This window comes from Castanea sativa, chromosome 10 (genome assembly GCF_040712315.1).
Source record: "Castanea sativa cultivar Marrone di Chiusa Pesio chromosome 10, ASM4071231v1".
In the NCBI taxonomy this organism is placed as follows: Eukaryota; Viridiplantae; Streptophyta; class Magnoliopsida; order Fagales; family Fagaceae; genus Castanea; species Castanea sativa.
This window is the reverse complement of record NC_134022.1, coordinates 4639358-4661791: the sequence shown is the minus strand read 5'-3', so window position 1 is coordinate 4661791 and position 22434 is coordinate 4639358. Positions and strand designations below refer to the sequence as shown.

The 22434-nt window shown below is 33.0% G+C and overlaps 1 protein-coding gene across 4 annotated transcripts; it reads left to right on the top strand.

Moving 5' to 3' along the window:
* The first annotated feature begins 13113 nt into the window (after positions 1-13113).
* Positions 13114-20488, top strand: LOC142614044 (inositol-tetrakisphosphate 1-kinase 1-like). Of its 4 annotated transcripts, none has more exons than XM_075786571.1 (3): positions 13114-14201; positions 14675-14704; positions 15136-16082. In XM_075786571.1, exons 1-3 carry the CDS (start codon positions 13342-13344, stop codon positions 15191-15193), a joined length of 948 nt encoding a protein of 315 aa, XP_075642686.1. In that variant the 5' UTR covers positions 13114-13341; the 3' UTR covers positions 15194-16082. The 4 variants fall into 4 exon arrangements, 3 of the variants coding, with proteins under 3 accessions (XP_075642686.1, XP_075642685.1, XP_075642687.1); XM_075786572.1 differs by lacking the exon at positions 15136-16082 and adding an exon at positions 19380-20488 and having other exon boundaries at positions 13116-14201; XM_075786570.1 differs by lacking the exon at positions 15136-16082 and having other exon boundaries at positions 14675-14858.
* The last annotated feature ends 1946 nt before the right edge of the window (positions 20489-22434 follow it).

The following is a 22434-nucleotide window of genomic DNA, read 5'->3' as shown; positions in this document are numbered from 1 at the left end:
GCCACAACTCACAAACACAACACACCATAGTTCAAAAAAAAAATACAAAGGGTAAAGGGCTAAGGCAGAGCAATATAGCAAAGACAAAAATACAAAAATATGAACTTGAGAGAGGAGAGAAATGTTTTAGATTTACCAGACTCATGTGTGACTGTGATCAAGGATCTGAGGAGCAGCAGCAGCAGCAGCATCAGATTTGATTTGAGGAAAACAGCAGCAGCAGCAGCAGCAATGATGGAGGCGTTGATGAGGTTCAGTGGAGGAAGAGTGAGGTTAGGGTAAAAATTTGAGAATTGTAATTTAGGTTTTCAGTCCATATTTATTTTTTATTTTGTAGTTTTTAGTTTTTTGGTTATTATTATTTTTTATGAGAGTTTTTCAGTTATTTTTTTAGATTGCATTTGTATACCAATTTTTTTTTTTTTTTTTAAATTGGGGGGCTATTAGGACGAAAATTTAAAATTTCAACACACACACACACACACATATATATACTAGCTATTTTTTTGGGGTGAGGGGGGGCAATGGCCCCCTGCCCTATTGTAAGTCCATATCTGTTTTCAGTGTTTAAACAACATTACATGTATTTTCACATACTTTTTCATCCATACGTATTTTCACAAAACAAAAATAACGTTACTAGAAATCTATTACCAAACGGGCCCTGGATTTCAAGGCAGCCCAGGCCTTTTGCTGCCATTAACTTCTTGTTAAAATCAAAGCAAAACAATTGGGGATTAACCAAGGCTTGTGATTGCAATGAGCATCAAGTTTAAAACCAGATTTCCCTTCTATTGTGCGAACCAAAAAGGAATGATCCACATCAATTTGGATCCATCAAAGGTCTGGCAAGAGGCTTAGGAAATTGGAACACTTGTGAGACCAATGAATCCTTATTCATGTCATGTGTAAAAGAAAGAACTCACATAGAACAAGGAAATACTTGCTGTGTAACAAAATAACAAGTACCTTTGCTTTTGCCTCCATGAAGTCATCACAAATCAACACCAAATATAAGGCTGTTATAGCCCTTAATTTCAGCATATTTGAATGATGGTTTTCCTTTCAAGGAAGCAATTTCTTGAAAAGGAAATTAAGCAGCCAAGCTGCTGTCTCCGAAACAAACAGCAACACAACCCCTGTGTTTTGAGGAAGAATACAGCTCAATATAAAAGAGCCAAGTTAGTGTCCAATGAATGGCAGCTATAGCCTCCCTCTTCATTCAACATGTTTTAAATTAAACCAAACACCATGATAAAATAGGAGAGAGGCCAAAAACGTAGGAGACAAATTACCATCAACTCTGGAACAAAAAGATTAAAACTCACACAGCCACTTAAAACGCTTGAAACCTCTTCATCTCCGATGCATCCTGAAGCATTTAGTTACATTTATGTAGACACCTCATTTTATACTTGTTAATAACCTTTGGTGCTCAACCCCAATGATGAGCTTAACATACGTCAACTAAGGGTAATTAAGTGTTCAAAATAGCTCAGAAGTAATCACAAAAAAGTGTTCAAATCGCTTTGAAAACGATACTAAAAAATAACATTTTTTCATTGTTTTGACCATAACTTTTGATTCACAAAGAATTTTTTAGTAAGATTTGTTTAATTGGAAAGTAGATATCCTGAGATTTAATTTGAACATAAATAGTGTGAAATTTGGATTTAGTTTATGTGTATTATGGCCATTTGAAGTTGGGCGCGCAGTCAAATTTAGGGTTCTGCACTCATGTTTGGAAGCATGAGCACAAATACTTGAGCATGTGTGCGCATGCTGCATTCTAGAGCCTTAGAAATTTAATTTTAAGGGCCTAAAGTTTCATTCTTTATTGGGGCCAGGCCCAAAACCATTGAAAACGTCCAAAAGTGTCTAAAAGGCCATAAAAACCCTAATTTACTCATTTAAATACCAACTCTATGCTTCCATTCCATACCCTAGCTACAGAGAGAGTTTATTTTTTGTCTCAAGGTTTTCTAAAACAGTATTTCATATTTTCTAAATGCCGCTAAAGGTGTTGTTGCTGAATTGGCACCTCCCCATGTACAAAGTGCTTGGGGGTTTAGGGGAAAAATAGTTCGAGTTGCGGGGTTAGCAACATGTTGTAATTATTTCTCAAAAAAAAAAAATTTCTAAATGCCCACACATCCCTAAGCACTTTTTTTTACGGATTCATCACCTCTCCCTAATAGTTTTCTAGAGCATAAACTAATTTTCTAAATTGTCTTAAACTTTTTAACTAAAGTTTGTTCTTGAGATGTGATTCTTTAGTTTAATTGTGTTCTTTAATTTCTTTGTTCTCTCAATTTAATTTTTATGTTGTAGGTTGGTTAACTCAAGACACATTAGTTTTTTCTTATGTAAATTAATGTTGATATGGTATGAATATGAAGTGCCCAATAAAGTTATGTCGATGTAAAAAGTAAGCCTATATATGTATAAGCATTCACACTGGGTCTTGCAAATACCATTATTTGGTCTTGCAAATGTAATGTTGGTTCAATTTAGCATCAAAGCCCCAAAACCCCCCATTATCCGATCTTGCAAAGTCTTGTAACTGCAAAAAAAATTTGCAATTGTGCTACAGTGTCATCCTAAATGTATGATGGCATTGTAGCAAGCTTATACAAGTTTTTATTATATTTTATTATCTCTTTTTTGTCTCTATTTATTACTTTATCAGATTATATTATTTTATTAGGTAGTATATATTATTTTAATGAGTTGAATAGGAAAATAATAGTTGAGATATTGAATGTATTATAAAATAGTATGGTATAAATAATAAAATAGTTTTTAAGATGGAAAAATAAATTTTTTTGTAGGAACCGAATGCGAGTGCTCTAAGCGTTTCTCAGGGGATGGCTGGAAATTGTCATTGCTTTGGGGTCCGATTGCAAGTTAGGCAAGGCGGCGAGTTTGGTGGAGTACAATGATATACAAAGACTAGAAATTTCGGAGACTTCACGTCCAACACCAGTGATCTTCTTGTGCTACAAACCAGTAAAAGAGTACTAATGTACTATTGATAAGTTAATGTAATGTTAGTGATACTGATACATTAGAGAACTGTTTATCAAAAAAAAAAAGATACATTAGAGAACTTTTGCTACAATAAGTTGTAAAAAAAGCTTGTGTGGAAGATAGAGATTTAATTAATATTTTTTTTGGTTAAAAACCAGATCTGGAAACATCACATGCATAAAATTAAAATCCCACTAAACTTGCCAAAGACTTCTAATTAAGGAGAAATTATTAGGTCTATTGAAGGGCTGTTGAAGTGATCTTTCTAACCAATAAAACGTTGTTATTTATGTAAAAGTAACATCATTTAGTATTTTCTATAAAAAAAAAATCATTTAGTAATTTTTTATTTTTTTATTCCTTGTGTTAATGATTAGGAACTTGATTCACTCATTTACATAAATGGCATCATTTTAGAATAAAGAAACTCTCTACCTACCGGCCGCCACAAGAATTATAATGTACGTGACATTATAATTTTTGTTACTATACGTCTACACCAGCCGACACAAGAATTATAATGGCACGTACGTAACAACCTATACAATAATCCAACTAGAATGTTAATTTTATGGATATATTCTTAATTCTCTTTCGATCGGTACCATATTCTGAGAATAAAATAAAAAGTGGGTTAACGTAAGTTTAAATATCTCCATTACTACATAAAAGAATGTTGCTCATAAGAGAAAGCAACCGAGTATCATTCCTACATCATGTCACTAGAGTTGCAAGTAATCTACCACGCAAAGTACCTTTCAAAGTTTCATAATTTTTATCTACTTGCATTAATGATAGCTAATTCTGGCATATATATGTTATTCTTATCTTCCCCATAGCTAGTTGATATCTTATGATTCAAACACGCAAAGGTCCTGATTACTTTTTTTTGTTTTTTTTAAATATGATATATTTCTATTTATAGTATATGTTTTTAATTATAATTGTTTTTTATTATAATGGCAAACACCAATTAATTATATAATATAGGTAGATAGGGTTCGAACTTTTTTTTTTTAATAAATTTGATACAAGATAAAAATTCTACTCTAGCTTAATCTAAATGTATATGTGTATAAAATTCTCTCCTAGAGACTTAATCCACGACATTTACCCCTCACACCCCACAAGCGCTTATGCTTATGAAGTGACAATCGCACTAACAGTATGCATGCAGTGGTAGGATTCAAACTTAAAATCTCTTTATTCGATTATTATTATTTTTTCAAGTTTAACTAATTAGAATTCATGTATTATTAATTATTTAAATTACAATTTTTTTAAAGTAAAATAAAATGAAATGGGAGACCCCACCAAAGGGCTATAGTAATTTGAAATGATCCTCATGCCAGCATGGCACCCACTTCATTATATCTCGTAGGGGCTACATATTGAGCATATAATATTAATGATTATGGCAATTGGCAATTTAGCGATTTAGTCTTTATGCTCCACATTTGGTGGTATTGAACATTTGGAGGATTGTATCCAATTATATGTTCTCTTTGTGATGATCAACCACCCATTCTTAAATTAATAGAGTCATTATTTTTATATTAAGATAATTAATAAACAAAATAGCTCTCTGCTAATTGGTGCATACATATCCCACCTTTCTTCTTTGTAAAGCATTGCAGATTTGATGACTTTCTAAGGAAAAAATACTTGAGTTCAAATATATATAAAAATTATCCGAATTCCAGTATCCTGGCACATAGAAATGTCTAGGAAAGTATTAAAATATACTACATAAATTTTAAATAAAACGAATAATGACATTGATGCTATTATATTAAAGAATTAGAAATGATTGTGATGATATATACTAATACAAAGGAGAAATGATGACATTGATGTTTTTGTTCGGGGACGCAATTTGCACGCTTATCCATTTCACACCCAGAGTGGAGGGGCCTAAATGGGGAGAGCGTAATATCTAATTTTTTTTTTATCTGTAAAATATTTTTGTAGGCAAGGTTGTTATCTTTACATCTCTTTATTTTAAATGCATGGAAAGAGACCAACAACCTAATCTAATTGTTTAATTTATCCATATAATATCTGTGGGGACAAACAACTCGGATAATTCGGATAAGGGTATTAGGTAATGGGCCACGCTCAAGGATGTCAATGAGCCCGAAAATAAACAAGTATTAGTAAAGACAAGTAGGTCGTCAGATCAAGGACAAGAGCTGGTCAGGACAAGCAGGTGATATTGTCCGAGGAGACAAACCTCCTCAAGAAATAGAGTGGAAGCCTGAAGTCTTATCACCTAACAAGTACTAGGAAGGGGACAACCATGCTCGGAAGGAGGATAAGCTTTAGAGAGAGGAGAGTCAACAGGGAATTGAGAAATATCTAGAAATAAAGCTGCAATCATCGCATTGAATACTCTGCACCTAAACAACTGGCCGCATTAATGTGGATATGATGTCTGAACAGTGACTTCTAGCCTCACAGCTACCTACCAAGGATTTCAAGAAGGTTCCAATGGGACAAGTATCAAGAAGATGAGTTACTTGATCAACAAATGGAAGGCTAAGATGAAAGGAGGAGATGAGTATAAAAAACAAAAAAAAGATTCCCTTACAGAAGAGGGGGGATCAGAAAAAGAAGAGAGAAAAAGCTCTATGTAACCAAGAACTTGAATATTTGTATAAGTTTGAGAAATATATACAAGAACATATCATTCTCGAACCTCATCAAGGAGTGTTTTTCTTTTAAACCTGTTATTCTCGTTCATTCTAGAACTAAACTAACCTGTAGTGATTCTTACTTGACTCGTTGAACGTTTAATATCAAACCCATTCTCTACCAAATTCATTGTTGTGGGCTTGTTGTGCTTAGTCCAAACCTATTGGGCCTTCCGCTAAATTACGTCCTTTCAATTTCTTTGTATTGTTAATTAGACTTTAAAAGAAGACTTGAAAGATCAATTACGAGGTCTGAAAAGAAATTTAGAACCCTCTTATTGATTTTAAGGGAAATTAATCATCTTGTTAAATTATCCAATTATGCAATTCAAGTTGTTAGCAATTAATTACAACAAATTATGTAAATCACCAGCTATAAAGCAAAAAATACTAAAGTAAATAACACTTCAAAAGGCAAAAAAATACATACATACATACATACATATATATATATATATATATATATATATATATATATATATATATATATATATATATATATATATATATATATATATATATATATAAAGAAGAAGAAAACACAAGATATTAGTTAAAAAAAATGGAAAACCTATGGATACATCCAAAAGAAAAATTATAATAAGGGTTCCCAAATCTCAGGAAGAAACTCGATCACTAATAAATAACCAAAGTTTACATTTGAATCATACCTATGATCCTATACTTTACAACCTAGAAAACTTATTAATGTGAACCTACAATTAGTTCCAAGCCGCTTGGACTCTTCTATCTTGAATTCCTTCCATAAACTGTGTCTGTGACTCACGGACCGCCATGAAGGTCTTGATCTCCACCAGCAAACATATTGGGATGGCTTTATAGGTTTAGCCTTGATCACAAGTGGTCATCCAAGGTTTAGGGTTTTCTCTTTTGTAGCAAATGACACAAGGTCTTTAACCTCTTGAAAATGTCTTATTTGGTCAACTAAAATGTGCTCTTAATTATGCATGTAGGGCATAAGCTGCAAGTCTGCAGTTGACTTGATTAAAACTTCTTAGAATCAGGATTCTCTTGTCTTGTTCGAGCGAGACTTAGTCAAGAGTGAGTCAAGTGGCCTGCTTTGATCAATCAAGACATGATCGAAGGGCATTCAAGATTCCAAAATATGTCTTCTCTTGAGTTGGTTCTTGACACTTGATCTTGATCTTATGGATGATATTACAACTCAAACAAGATTTCAAGTCATGGAATTTGCCAACCTCTAAACAAGTTCATGCACAATTTGTGCATTTTACCCTTTTGTCATCCAATCCACACATTTTACCTAATTTAGGAGCATTGACTTTTTCTAAAAGCATGAGAATATTTTTAATTACGAACACATAATAGTAGGTAGTCATTGATGCATTTCTATTTCTAGCAATGTATAATCAAGATTTTTGATAGGGACACAGGTCAGATGCCCAATTTCCCTCAATCACTCACATTCTGGCACAACTAACTAGCTAGTGTGTAAGATGCAATGCTAAACTACGAATGGTACAAGGTCACAAACTTTGTGTTTATGGCCTTCATGTTAAACTCTTCTTGCTTGGCCATAAACTCTTAGGAGTGAATCCCCCTAGAGTCTTGTCATCGAGGGAGGGGTGCTTAAGTTATAAGGAGTGCAAAATGGGTGTCTACACTTTGAATGAGTGGCTCACTAATTTTCCTAGCATCATTAAATATAATTGGCAAAAAACGATAATTGTATGACATTTGTGTTGGGTTATATAAAGTCTAGTTTTGTGTTCGATCTAGTTTGTCATCTCACTCAATTTGAAAGCGTACGAATTTTAAATGAGATATTTAGTGAGATTTAGTCCATGGAATAAACAAGTGACGATCCAGTTTGTGACTTGACTCGATTCGATTTTTGCCTGTGTTAGGGCTATTTATTTGTTGCTACAGAATTATTGTTTGTTATATTATTGTAATTAAAAAGACACGTAATACAAAACTAAGATGTAATTAGAACTTATTTTAGATTTTCAATTAAGATTCCACTTTAATATATTATACATGATTGGATTTTGTGATAGTACTCGTGTACTAAAAAAGCACGTGCCCCTCGTGGAAATGCCAAATCATCTTTTCGCTGGTAGGGAGCACAACCAAAAGTTAACAACTACACTACGAAAATACCAAAAGTATCTTTGTCAAAAGGGGCCCCAGCAACTGCCCACAGGCCTCGAAATCCACTAAATTTGTACTGGCTTGGAGATAAGTTGTTGCGGAAAACGTGAGTTTTTTTTTTGGAAGTATTAAAGAGCAGTTTGGTGGTGTTGTTTTAATAATAAAAATTTATTAGTGTTTTAGTTTGATAATAAAAAATTATCATCAGGAGTGGATGTTATAAATTAAAATTTTCTAAAAAATAATAATGTTGTTTTAGTATTATGAAAATAAGTGTCGTGTGATTTTAAGTATCTTTAACACAGACGGGGAGAGATAATAAAGTATTAAAGAAACTAGCAGTCGTATATATATTTAAAAAGGTCTAATTCTTGGATATATAATACTAACTTTTTTTTTTTTATATATATAAGATAAAATTTTACTCTAGTTTAATCTAAGTGTATATATATGTTTAATTCGAACTCATTTTCTAACGTGGAATTAACTCATTATTTTTTTTTTTGAATACTAAAAGCCCATTTGGTACATGTATTTAAACACATGTTTTCAGTTTTTAAATAACATTACAAGTATTTTCATATATTTTTTTATTTATATGTATTTTAAAAAAAACAAAAAATAATTATTTAAACACACATACTAAACACACTCTAAATATTTTTAACACACATAAAATTTTTAAAAAAAAAATAGCGGAGAAGACGATGCTGATAGCTACAGTTTCTTGCTTGGTATAATCCTCTTTCCTTTCCCTAGTGTACTGTTAATTTTGATATTTTGCTAACTTTATGGGCACCACTTAGTCGTGAATGACTCATTTTCATGTCATGTAGTCTAAGAATGCACTTGGTCATTCTATGAACTTCCACTGTAACCATTTAATTTTACGTAAGTGATAAGACCTGAATTTATGGGTCACTTGTCTCCAATCAAATCATTAGTGGTACCGGTATGTGATAATTCACATCACAAAAATGTGGTCATCTCAAATACCTGTTATACAATGGAAGAAGATTGTGGAGATAGGTGAGAAAAAGAGAGAAAGAGAAAGAGAAAGAATCTGAAGATTGGTGAAAAGAGCGACGAATTGGGCGCTTAAATTATTTTATTTTATTTTATTTTTTGAAACACTAACAAGATTTTATAATGAAATTACAGATTTATCCATTCGTTAAATTAAATGATTTTGTTAAATATTAAAAGAAATTGTAATTCTCCTCAAAAAAAAAAAATTTGTAATTATATTTGGGTCCCTTTTATGTTTAGATTAATATCAATTTTAGTTTTTAAAGTTTTTACTTTCAATATCATCTTTAATGTTTGATCTCATTGTCAAAGCTTTCTTTCAATTCCATTAAATTCACGGTGATGCTACCAATTTTGTAACGATGGACAGAAGTGCCTGTTGAATCAACGAAATAACAGTATTCTTTCTCAGACAAAAAAAAAAAAAACCACTTTTGTTAGATGTCACATAAAAGTGATGTAGCTTTAACATGAAACACAATATGAAACTATATAGTATAATTAATCTAATATATATTACACCTAGTGTAGTTAAGGTTGTGTTCAAGTTATACTTAATGTAAATTTGAGTTATTAAGTTATGGAATATTATTTGAAATTACAAAAAGTATAATTTGATTATAATCCATATAAAATAAACAAATATATATATATATATATATATTTTTCTTCTTTCCTCTTTTCTCTTTCATAAATTCATTGTTGATTTTTTTTTAATTACTTTTTCTTCTTTTCAGTTCTTGAATCTTCGGGTTGCACAAGTTTGATAGCCTAAACTCCAACACCAACATCAAATTAGCAAGAGCTCTATAGAATCTATCACTTTTTCTTTACTATTTACAATTCACCGTGTGGGTGAATTGTGGCAAAATTTGTGCCACTTGTTGTAGCACTAGTGTTTTTCATTTCTTATCCTTCAAACCTGTTTTTAATTAGTCGATTATAATGCTAGGCGTAATTAACGTAAATTATGCTTTCAATTTGAAAAGAATGTGATTACTTTGTATGAGTACTTTATGCACATATATTATTATACATGAAAATTAATTGATGCCTCAACCAATGAAAAAGTTAATTTCTCTCAACTTCCATATCAAAAAACCATAATTCGAGCCTAGCATTAACACATGCCAACCATGGCAATTTGTCTCTCTTTTATTTTAAATGGAAAGAGTTATTTATTTTTACATGTTTTTCATGCATATTATATAAAAATGCTGAACAAGAGAGAAATTTGTCTGGGCAATGAAGCCGACATGGTGCAAACACATGACAATAACACTTGTCTACTTCATGCCGACTCCAATGCACATGAACTAACCCTTGTCCCTATTGTTCAACCTACGTTGATACCATCAAACATCAGCACATATTGAGAAAGAGGTTTTTACCTTTGTCTACACGGATACTAAATCATTGGTTTAAGTTTTTGTATTTATCATGGTACTTGGGAGAATGCTAAATAAAATAATCGGAAATGTCAACAGTTGCTTTTAGGATAATTGTTTTTTTTAGAGTGTTTTAATCTATGGCGTCCGCTCTTAATGATAGCTGTTTATTATCAGACCAAGACACCAATTAGTTTTTGTTGTAGGCGGAGATTGAATCTCAGATCTCTTATACAACCATCAAAGACTTTACTAGTTGAGTTAACTGAAACCTACTTTAGGATAATTGTTAATAAACCATATTAGATAAGTTTTAATACAAATTTTATGGAAAATATACAAAACTATCAACAACATTAATTATTTTATTATTTTCCTATAAAAACATTTGTAAAAGTAGTTTATAAACCAATACTCTTAAGGCATTCATTAACATTTCTCTAAAATAATCTCTTATTTTACCATAATATAGTCATCTTTTTTTTATTTTTTTATTTTTATATAGGCGGGAATTGAACCCCAGATATCTTATACAACCATTAGAGACTTTACCAGTTGAGCTTACTGGAACCCACGTATAGTCAATATATCTTTTGTAATATATGGTAGCAGAACTTATAAAATACTAGAAATTTTTAAGCCAAAGAAAAAAGAAAGTTCTTTAACCGAATAGAAGCTTTTTAATTACTTAAAAGTAAAATACCATATGCATATCCCATTCCTCTCCTGGACTCCAACAGAACCCCTCGAATTTCCTTGATGCAATAAGAGTTAAATCAACATAAATTTATAAAATTAACCAAAAAAAAAAAAGGAAAAGGCAAAGGGTCCACGTATATAATGTATGAAAATGATGCCAAAATAAAACATTAAGAGCATTTTTATCAAGGGTGCTATAAGTGTTAAAATGCTATTTTTAGCATTTACAACTACAAAAATCTACTCCATCAAAAATGCCATATGCTAAAAAATTTGACATCTTGCTATGGTGAACTCTCATTTTTTAGAGTGCACTATAGTAAGATGTTATAATTTTTTAATACTTTTAATTTTCTCTCTCCTTAGACTTAGACTCACTTTGTCCTCTTTCTCACTCTCACTCTCACTCTCTCTATCTTTTCTCTCTTTCTCTCTACTTCTTACTGAGCTAGGATTTAAGACTCTAGTGAGAAATTTCTTAAAATATGGGTTTGTGATTTTGATGATGTCATTAACGATGAGGCCTAGAAGGAGTGGGGCAAGAAATTCACGCCCTCTGGTGACTTTGATCTATAGCCTTCTGATTTGTCGAAGATGTCAGAGGCGGAAATCCAGGGCGAGATGATGAAGTGGCATTCCATGGGCTTTGTTAAACTCCGACTCGATATTCACCGGACTCCAATAATCAATCTGGATTTTGTTTCTTTTTGTTATTTCTTTGTTGGATTACTATAGAGAGGGTGAGACTTTGTTGGATTACTATGGAGAGGGTAATCAATCTAGGTTTGGTGGTGTTGATGTTCAGATGGAGCTTAGTGGTCAACCGTGGAGCACAAGTTTGAGACTAGAAGATCAGAGAGAGGGAGAAAGTTCTAAATCTGTTGGTTTGAGAAAGAGAGAGACCGAAGGAGAAAATGAAGAATAAACAATTAAAAAAAACTATTTAAATAAAGTGATAAAAAATTAGAAATGAATATAAATATGATAAAGTATTGTATTAAATGTTATAAAATTAATTTCTTATACCTTAGAGCATTTCTAGTAGATTCTCCAAATTTTTGTATTATTTGAAAAATGAACAATGACATTTAGCTATTACCTATCCACTTTTTCCAATACACTTTCCAACAGATTATCTATTACATTCTCTATCTCATTTAAATATTATTTATTCATTCATTCATTATTTTTTTTAACAACTACACATCTTTCAACAATTTTTTTATTCAATATCTGATTATTATAATATAAAAAAATATTTAAAGAATGAATAGTAGCCCATCAAATTTGATGAGCTATTGTTTATGAGAAAAAAAATTCAAATATAAAAAAATTGTTAGAAGTTAATTTTATGATCTCATTTTCTATTTTAGACAATATTTTACCTTTATTACAACCTTGTACCCTAAAATTTTTACAACATGTACCCTATCAAATCATTCCTAAAATTGTGTGCCAATGGTACTCAACAATACACTTGGCAATCAATGGATGATCGACAAGTCATTTCACCAAGTAGACCTATATAGTATAGTGGATGCCAATTCCACTACCACAACAAGACAAAAATAAAAAACAGAAAAAGAAAACAAGTGCCCGAACCTTTTTTACCTCTTTCCACGCAGACAAGTCACAACCCACCGCAAACAGAAAAGTCACGGAGTTTTATAAAATAATATTTTAAATTTATAAAATTATTTTTTTAGAGAGTTTCGTTTTATAACTTGTCCTATACACTAATTAATTTTTGGTGTCATCGAGAATTAAACTTTAAATTTATTATTTAATAATAAAATTTTTATCAATTGAACTAACTGTAACACAATAAAAGAATTAAATTTCATATCTTGTGGGTACGTAGAATTTGATGTGAGATTATTACGAAATTGACGTTTAGAATTTGGCCTGGTTCTGAATTGCAACAAGGGGTCAAGTGCAAGAGTCAAAAAAAAGTCACTCTTATTAAATAATTAAAAACCACAAAAAACAAACACATGCATTACCCTGAATCTGATTACTATTCATTTATTTAATCAAAACGTTGACCTAAGAGACTAAGCCACGAGTGCGGCACGAATCAGCATAATCACCTAGTGAACGTGCCACGTCTCATTCTTCACAAACGAACCCCGGTTAGTTTATCAAAACCCACTCCTTCCCTCAACCCTAAAAGTCACCCCCAACAAAAGCATAACGGCCTCTCTTCTCTTCTCTTTTTCCTTCTCTGCCATTTCAGTTCTCTCCCCCAAAGCTCTTCTTTAAAGCTACTCATTTTTTTGTTCACTCTCACTAAACGACTCGCCGTTTTCGCAAACTTTTATGCGCACACTTTTTTTGTTTAATGTGTGCGTCTACGACAACCAGCAATGACTGAACCTGAACGCGAACGCGAACGCGGACCGCCGAGATTCACCGTGGGCTACGCTTTGGCGCCGAAGAAGCAAAACAGCTTCATCAGAGACTCGCTCGTTAATCTCGCGAGATCTCGAGGGATCGATCTCGTGAAGATCGACCCGACCCGAGCTCTCGCGGATCAAGGCCCGTTTCACTGCGTGCTCCACAAGCTTTACGGCCGGGAATGGAAGGAGCAACTCGGAGAGTTCCGGCTCAGAAACCCTAATGCCGTCATCGTCGACTCGCCCGACGCGATCGAGCGGCTCCACAACCGAATCTCCATGCTACAGGTCGTTTCGGAGCTGAAAATCGAGCCTCGGAGCTTAACGTTTGGGATCCCGAAGCAAATCGTTATATACGACACGGAAACTCTCTTCGATCGACAATCTTGGGTGGCTTTGAAGTTTCCGGTCATCGCGAAACCCTTGGTCGCCGACGGTAGCGCCAAATCGCACAAAATGGCTTTGGTTTACAACCACGACGGCCTCAAACAGCTCAAGCCCCCAATCGTGCTCCAAGAATTCGTCAACCACGGCGGAGTCATCTTCAAGGTCTACGTCGTCGGCAGCTACGTGAAGTGCGTGAAACGCAAGTCGTTGCCGGACGTGTCGGCCTCCTCCTCAACCTCGACCTCCGGCGACGCGGCGGTGCTGCCGTTCTCGCAGGTGTCGAACATCGCCACCGACGAGAAAGCGGAGGAGAAGTACTACGAGATGATGGACTTGGACGACACGAAGATGCCGCCGCAGGAATTCATCGAAGGCATTGCGAAAGGATTGCGGGAAGCGTTGAAGTTGAACTTGTTCAACTTCGATGTGATTCGAGACGCCAGGTTTGCGGACCGTTACTTTATAATTGACATCAATTACTTTCCGGGTTATGCGAAAATGCCGTGTTATGAGACTGTGTTGACGAATTTCTTCTGGGATTTGTTGAATAATTGTAGTAAGTTGAATAGTTTTGATACTTGTTGTGGGGATGGGGATCGCGAGAGAAAGAGAGAGAGAGAGGATAAGGAAAATTCTATTCATGTTTGACTTCATTTTTAGTGAATTTAAATACCCAGTCACTTTGCTAAACAGTCTAGTGACTTTGGGGGAGCATTGAGGATTAGGTAGGAAAATGGGGTTTTTTTTTTTTTTTGGGGGGTACAATGGAGATGAGGAAAAAAGACTAGGTTTTGAAGATGTGATGGTGTTCTTTTTTCTTTTTTTTTAATTAGTTTTTTTTAGCCTCTTGACAACATTTTACATTGGTGTTTCGGTGTTGGCGACGATGCTGATGATGATGATGATGATGATGAAGATGTATATTCCATTCCGTTCGCAGTTTTAGGTACTTTCTCAAATACTTTTTGAAGTTTTTAGGGAGGTTAAGAAGTTGTGCTTTGAGGCTCCTTTTTTAGTCTTTCCTTACTTGATAAATGATAACTGATCTTAGTTTTGTGATTGTAGCACCTTTAATCAATGGAAATTTTCCATTTTGTCAATGAGAGTTTCAATTTAATTTTCTCTTGCCTTGTTTGTGGGTTTATTGAATTTATCATTTTCTTTGTATATTGAACTGATTAAATTAAAGAAAATTGATTAGTGTGGGTTTATTAAGTTGGATGTTAAGGTTGCTAACTTCATACCATGTCAATATAACAGTCAAAAAAGAAAAAGAAAAAGAAAATACTATTAATAATATTTTTGGGGGCTAATCTGAGAATTAGATTCCAAGAGACAGACTTGACTTTACTAAGTTATGCATATCTTTGGTTGTAGGTTAAATGGTTATTCATTGGCTAAGCTTGTCTTTCATGATTTCACGTTTGGTATCTAATAGCACCTTTTCTATTGTCCTTTTACTGGACGTGAGGGTTAAATTGGCAAGTGTATGTACAAAAAGCTTCGTTTCATATTGTTCAAATGTATGTAACCTTATTTGAACTGGTCAAAGATTGTTTCCTTATTTTGGTTTTCATCATATTTTGGACAAAGTTGTTGATTTATGGGCTACAATGTGGTACTTTATGGCCAATAAGCTCTGGCTCAAATAGAACTTGCTCCTCAGTATGGGTAGAGGGTGAGTTCTTAGGTTCAAAACCTAGCAACTGCATGTGTAACGTACCAATTAAAAAAAATGATTTGTTATGTCATGATGAAATCTTATTACTAATTCCATTTTGCTTATACCATCTGTTATGCAAATATTTATGTGTGATTGCATGGATTTGGAGAGTTCTTTTGAGAGTAATCACATGGATGTCTTGAGTTCTTTTGGTAATAAAAGATATAAGAGTTAAATTTTTTCCTTGCAAAGAAAATTGTTAATGAAATTGAATTCCAGATAGCATGTCCAGGTGCAGCCCTTGGAGTGGAAGTTTGGCTTGCTCATTTGTAATGCTATATTTGTGGTCCATTGAGTGAATGCCTAGGAGGGTCATAGATGTGCATTTTTGGATGGAGGAATTTAGTTAGTTAGCACAATAGTTCTCCTGTTTGCTTTTCTTTACCTAATGCAGACATATGGAGGAAGAGAAATAATCTTACTTTCAACAACATGGAGATCCCCATTCTTGAGCTCAAATCAGTGTTCTTGAGATCATCGTTTGAGTGGTCCCAAACCCTTCGCCATATCAATGAGCATACAGTTTTAGATTATATATTCTTTTTTCTTGGTAGCTATTTGTTTATGTAATTTCCAGTAGAATTTTCTGTACACAAAATAAAATGTGTCCATGAGACTGGTGTGAAAGGTAGAATTACCTCCTTTATTTTAATTAAATTGTATCAATTGGGTTTGCAGAATAAGACTGGAGTGAAAGGTAGGTACGAGGGTTAAACTATTGATGATATCTTTCCAGTGACCTAGTGTGGGCTAGGGATTATAGAGGTGCCATTGTTGCATGTACATGACTTACCTAATTCAATGGTGTTTATCTTTGGAGAAAGGGCTTGAGTGCTGACATTATAAACCTAGATAAAAGATTTTTGGCCTGCAGGCTTATCTGTTGGTTGGTGTGATCATTGTCTACAGTTATATTTATAGGTAATGTACTTTGCTATGTCCTATGACCCATATTTTGAGGGGTTTACCAACTTTAATACTGATTATTCTGCTCTGTATTAGTGTTTGGATCCCAACAAATCACAATGGTATCAAATTTCCAACACCTTGTAATGTTTTCTGATTCATAACACTTTTTGGTGTCTGATTAAACACAATGCTAGCTTTTAAACAGACTTACGAAACACTTGTGTGCATCATTTGATATATGTCTTACATGTAGATAGTGTAATATGATGAGTATTTATGCCTTCCAGCCTCCACTTGTAGAATACTGCACTTGTGTTGGCTTTGCAATGGCTTATTGTCTGGAATTTAAAGATGATTTTTTAATGTTATTGAAATGTTAGATTGAATTAGTAGATGCATTCGAAGAGTGTCCCAAAATTGTTGGAGTCCATTTATGCAAACACATGTATGGCCGTATGGTTGAAATGTCATGGCCACAAATTCTGGTAGAGATATTAGTGTAGGAAAGGTGATTGAGGTAAAGTTTAAAATGAAGTGAATACGTAGGACAAATTGGGGAATTTTTCTACATGCAAGTGTGGAGGGTTTAAGTTTAGGTCCATTAGGAGAACTTGTAGTTCTGGGGTTTTGAATTGTTGAAGAAAGGATTATGGGGTTGTGTAAGAATTAAAAGATGGTTTGATGAGTTATTTTGACGGCTATTTGTTAGACGAAAGTATGTGGAGTTTTAGGGTTTTGATAGGTAAAAGAAATGACTTGATTTGGGGATTGTAAGGAAGAATGAAAAGATAGGATTTTATGGTGTTCAGGGGCTGTATGAATACCGTACCCATGAACAGTATTACCACTACAAGAAAAGAACAAAAGATGGAAGAGAAGGGGAGAAAAGAACACACAAAGGCCAACGTGCCGTAATGCTCAAAACACTCAATACTTTTGTTAATCAACAGTCTCTCTCTCTCTTTTTGAGTAAATTGAGAACAAATATATATATATATATATATATATATATATATATATATATATATGTATATATATTGACTCAAAGAAAATACAGCCTAAGATAGGATCTCCTTGAAAATTCTCGACTCAATTAAACTATCAAAATATTCTTAATTTGCTGGAATCACTGAAATTACAAATTTTCCCTTGACTACAAAATTGACCATAACTAGTAAAATAAAAGCCCAATTCAAAAACTGTTTACAAAAGACTCATAGCCTTGAATACCACATGGCTTTTACTTAAATTGTACTTCACCTGTGGGCTCCATGAAATATATCTTGAATATGAAAATTTGTGAAATAATAACAAATTAATCTTACATGGCTGCATCAAATAATTATTCCCCTTCTTTTGGTTTCATGTCAAGGTCAGAGTTAAAGGCACATAATGGGGTTGTATTTTGATCGAGTTGCACTCTATCATAATTGACAGGGCTTCATCACTTTATGTGAATTCATTTAGGAATCCAATCCTTTAATTTGCTGACACTTACTTGGGTGATCAAAAGTGTTACTGTCATCCCCCATAAGTGTGAGGTGGTGGGTAAGGTTGGGGGTTCTAGTCTTGTGAGTGTATCATTCTCAAAAAGAAAAAAAAAACCTTGTGAGTGTATATTTACCAAGTGAAAAAAGAGTGAGAAATGGTTCTTTTTGTTAAGAAAATGAATAATATGTAGTGATTATAGTGATTTTTTCTTTTTGATAATTTTATTTTCCTTTCTTTGGATTGACTTGAATGGGGTTCATCTTGCATTAGATTTAGTTACTTCAGTTCCTTCCAATAAGCATCTTAATAGTGCATTCATCTGCCTTGGTTTTCTGAGTTGCGCTAGCTTTACTGAGAAATTGGTTTGTGAATTGAAACACTAGTTGATGTTTTGTAGTTCAGGAAGATCATTTTTATTGGAATATGTGGAAATGTGATTCATTGAGAGTCAAATTCTGTTGTTATCAACACTACTATGATGCAAGCCTTTAAAATGATATGGTGAAAATACAATGGAAATCCCTAACTCTTATCTTGGTTGATTGCAAGTGGCACTAACAAGTATGAGGTGGTAGTTAAGGTTGGGGGTTCCAGTTCGTGTCTTATGAGTATATTTACTAAGCAAAAAAGAAGTATGATATTTATGATTTTTTTTTTATTAGAAAAAAGAGTAATATGTAGTGATTATGGTGATTGTTTCTTTTTGCAAATTGTCTTTTCCTTCATTGGATTGACTTGAATGGGGTTCATCCTGCAATTGATTTGAATGGGGTTCATCCTGCAAATGACTTGAATGGGGTTCATCCTTTCATAAGCATCTTAGTAGTGCTTTCATTTGATTTTTGAATTGAATCACTGCTTGATGCTTTGTTTTTACAGAGCATTGCAGTTCAGGAAGATTATGTTTATTGGTAAATGTGATTCATTGAGAGTAAAATTCTGCTGTTATCAATTCTAATATGATGGAAGCCTTTAAAATGATTTAGAAAAAGCACAATGGAAATTCTAACTCTATTAATCTCTCTGGCTCTTAATGAAAGGAAAAAGAAAGTAAGTAAAACCCTAGACCTTGCAATTTTTATTCCTTAATGCTCCTATATCTTTCCTTTATCCCTTTGGATAAATTGGCTGTTGACACTATTATAGAAACTTTTATGGACTTATCCTGAAATTTATTCTAAATATACCTTATGATTTGTTGGCTAAACCCTTCCTGACCCCCTCTGCTGTTTTAAATCCAATGGAAGCCTTAGGCCGAATCATCTTTAATATTGACAACTGATTTGTGTATATAAGAATCTCTCTACCCTGCCTCTGTCCCCATAGTTGTTGGTCATGATTACCATATGGAGTGTGTTTATGTTGCTTGCCCCTCAAACTGGAGTGACCTTGTTTGTAAATGTGTAAGATTGCTTCAAAGAAGGTTTCTATTAGGCATTATTTATGATTGCTTCAAAGAAGGTTTCTATTAGCATTTGTTTATGTAATATTTCCGTAGGTGAAATGAGGCCTGATGGTTTGTGGTGATACAACGATGGTGTTCATGATCAAGATTGCTTAGTGATTGTGTTTCAGTATGTTTGAAGTGCCAGTTCAATCATTGGCAATATCTTTTGCTTGATGAAGTTACCATCTCCTAGTTGAGATTCTGGGTTTGAGTTGGTTTCCAGATTTCTCATGCATGAACTATTTCTGTCGCTAAAGATCAGAAAGGACAGCTAATTCAATCTCACACTTGATATCGTTCTTATCAGTTTGTATGTTTAGAGATCTACAAAGTGACTCCTGATTTTGTTAATCTATTTTCATTTTAATACTTGAATATACTGAAATATTGCTGTATAACAATGAAGTTTCCTTCGTCTAGCCTGTTCATGTCATAGATTACATGTCATTTTATGTCATTTTACCTGATTTGGTTTTTCTGATTGTAAATGTTACGTGAAAGTCATTTGTAGGAAAATAGTGATTAAGAAAACTGGGGAATAGCCCATCAAAAAAAAAAAAAAAACTGGGAAGTGGGGTTGGGAATTCATTTAGCCAACCCAATTTGGTTGGGGTTGTGGTCCAGTGGTTTTTATGAGTTGTAGCATAGTTCTTAGTTAATTACGAAAAATAAAAATACGAAGACTAAATAAAACAGGTTGTAGTTATGTGGATGAAGAAAATTGGAGTGAAGGACTTAGGAGGGATAAGAAAAGAGGGTTTTGTGCTTCATTGGTCTTGGTTGAAATTTGAAGATGAATAGAACCAAGAAATGTTCACACAAGTTGTCTTTGTTTAAACAACAAAACACGTACTTTTATAATACTTTCTTACTTACGTATTTTTATAACATTTAAACAATATTATTAGAACAATATTATCAAATGGTCCTAGGTTATTGAAGTGGTATTGGATCCTGGTTTGAATACACTGAGATTGAATATGCTGGGTGAATTTGGTAACAGCTGCAAACGAGATTTGCTCAGGATCCAATTTTTTTTTTTTTTGTTACAATTGTAAAGGAAACACTAAACAGCCACGCACGGATTGACTTGATACTTGTTTGGAAACAGTGGCAAACGAGACTCTAGTTGAGTTTTAATAAACACAAAATATAGGGTTAAGAGACGGCTTTATGAAATAAGGTTGATGCCTTGATGGTAATCTGCCCCCTAGAAATCATAGGAAAGGAAAAAGCAGAAAAAAAAAAAAAAAAACTGTTTGGGAAAGTTTGTTGGTACAAAGCATTGGATTGAAAATGTTATAAACCTGTAAAATATGGAGAAAGAATTTGATGAGCTAAGGCAAAGGACGCCGCATTTGTTTCGTATGAAATATATGAATAAGAACGTGAGTTTGTTTAGTATGAAAAATATGAAAAAAAAAAAAGGGCTATAAAATATTTTTAGAAAAATGTTTATGTATTTTACCATGGTTATTTCATTGTAAAACTTTGTCAAATTTGAAAATATTTTCTATTGATGATAAAATTCATTGCAGAGTTTTGTTAACTTTTTATCAAAAAAAAAAAAAAAGTCAAACATTATATATATATATATATATATAAGAATGGTTCTCCCTTGCACTAGGCGGCTAGACCTCCGGTTCGGTGGCCGAAGTTGCCGGTCTGGTGCATTGGGCTATTGCTCTGGTGTTTGGAGTTGCTAGTGGTGGTTAGGAGACACCTGTTTAGGTGGTTTGTGCTTAAAAAAGAATTTCATACTAAAAAATATTTTCAAATGTAAAATATTTTGACTGAAAACATTCTACAATGAAACAAATATAGCAAAAAATGAATGTTTAGTGAAGTTCAAAAGGAAGACCATGAGGAAAAAAAAAAAAAAGAATACAAATTTTAGATTCCACCTTTTGTATTTCACTTTATGCTCCACTAATAGTATGCCATGTGTTTGATTTTGTTTCTTTTTAAGTTTTGGATATTTTATAAAACAAAAAAAGTAAAAAAGAATTTGTATAAAATAAAATACAAAATGTGGGACAGATTTTTTGTATTCATAAAAAAAATTAAAAATTAAAAACAAGTATATTACTATTGTCGTTGGGGGTTGAAATCTACCGGTGAGATGGCTTATTTTTATTGCAAAGTTAGTAGGTAACTAGTGATCAAGCTCTATTGTTTGGTTTTATTTCTCACTGAATTAACGAATTTAGATATAATAGTCTCAATTAGTTTTGGAAACTCAACGGAGAGCCTTAACAAATAGATTTATGTTTTGATAAATCCACAAAATAAAGTCAAATACTGGATGCCTTATTCTCGTTTCGTTGATGCTTTGTGAGGCAAGTTTAGTTCGAGAAAGGGTGAAGGCATTTTTTCATCTTACTGGGGAGAGATGAGAGAGAACAACGACAATGGGAGTAATTTGTGTGAGACTTTTTTTTTGGGATGATGATTTAATATTTATGAAAATAAATTACACATATCTAGGCAAGAGCCACAATGAGAGTATTTTAAAAGAGAGAATACAGAAATATCTCAACCCATTTAAATCATTCAATTTTCTCCGATTCTTAGTCAAAGTTGTGACAACTGATATTTACTTGATTTTGTGTGGTTTACATAGGCTTTTTAAGACTATTGGATTTGTTTTAATGCCACATATCTTTTTCTTTCAGTGTAATACCCGCAACACCATCTAGCAGTTCATATCAAAAGTTAACTTGTGTTATCAAAATTTTGGATTCAATCAGGGAAAAAAATTCTTACTTTTTTTAAAAAAAAAACCTTTTTTATTTGATATAATGACTTATACCAAAGTTAAAGGGATTGGTATCAGCTTATAAGCTCAACATTTATGTATAGTTTTATTTATTTATTTTTTCTTGTATTTTCTCACTTTTTAAAATTTTTTCAAGATACAAGTATACTTTAACATATTTTCAGCATTTTTTTTTTAGCAAAATGCTAAATAAGCTGTTTCAAAATGAACACTTAGCTTACTACTAGGGCCAACTCAATTATAGATACAATTGATGCAATTGCCTAAGAGCATCCACATCAGTTGGTGGATAATCATGTATAATACAAATTTTTTTCAATTTTACAC

Bases quoted from the DNA above. Each gene is read 5' to 3' on its own strand.
- LOC142614044 (XM_075786570.1), top strand. From the start codon at position 13,342: ATGACTGAACCTGAACGCGAACGCGAACGCGGACCGCCGAGATTCACC. The intron at 14,202-14,674 runs GTTTGCGGACCG...ATGATGATGAAG, and splicing joins GATGTGATTCGAGACGCCAG to ATGTATATTCCATTCCGTTC.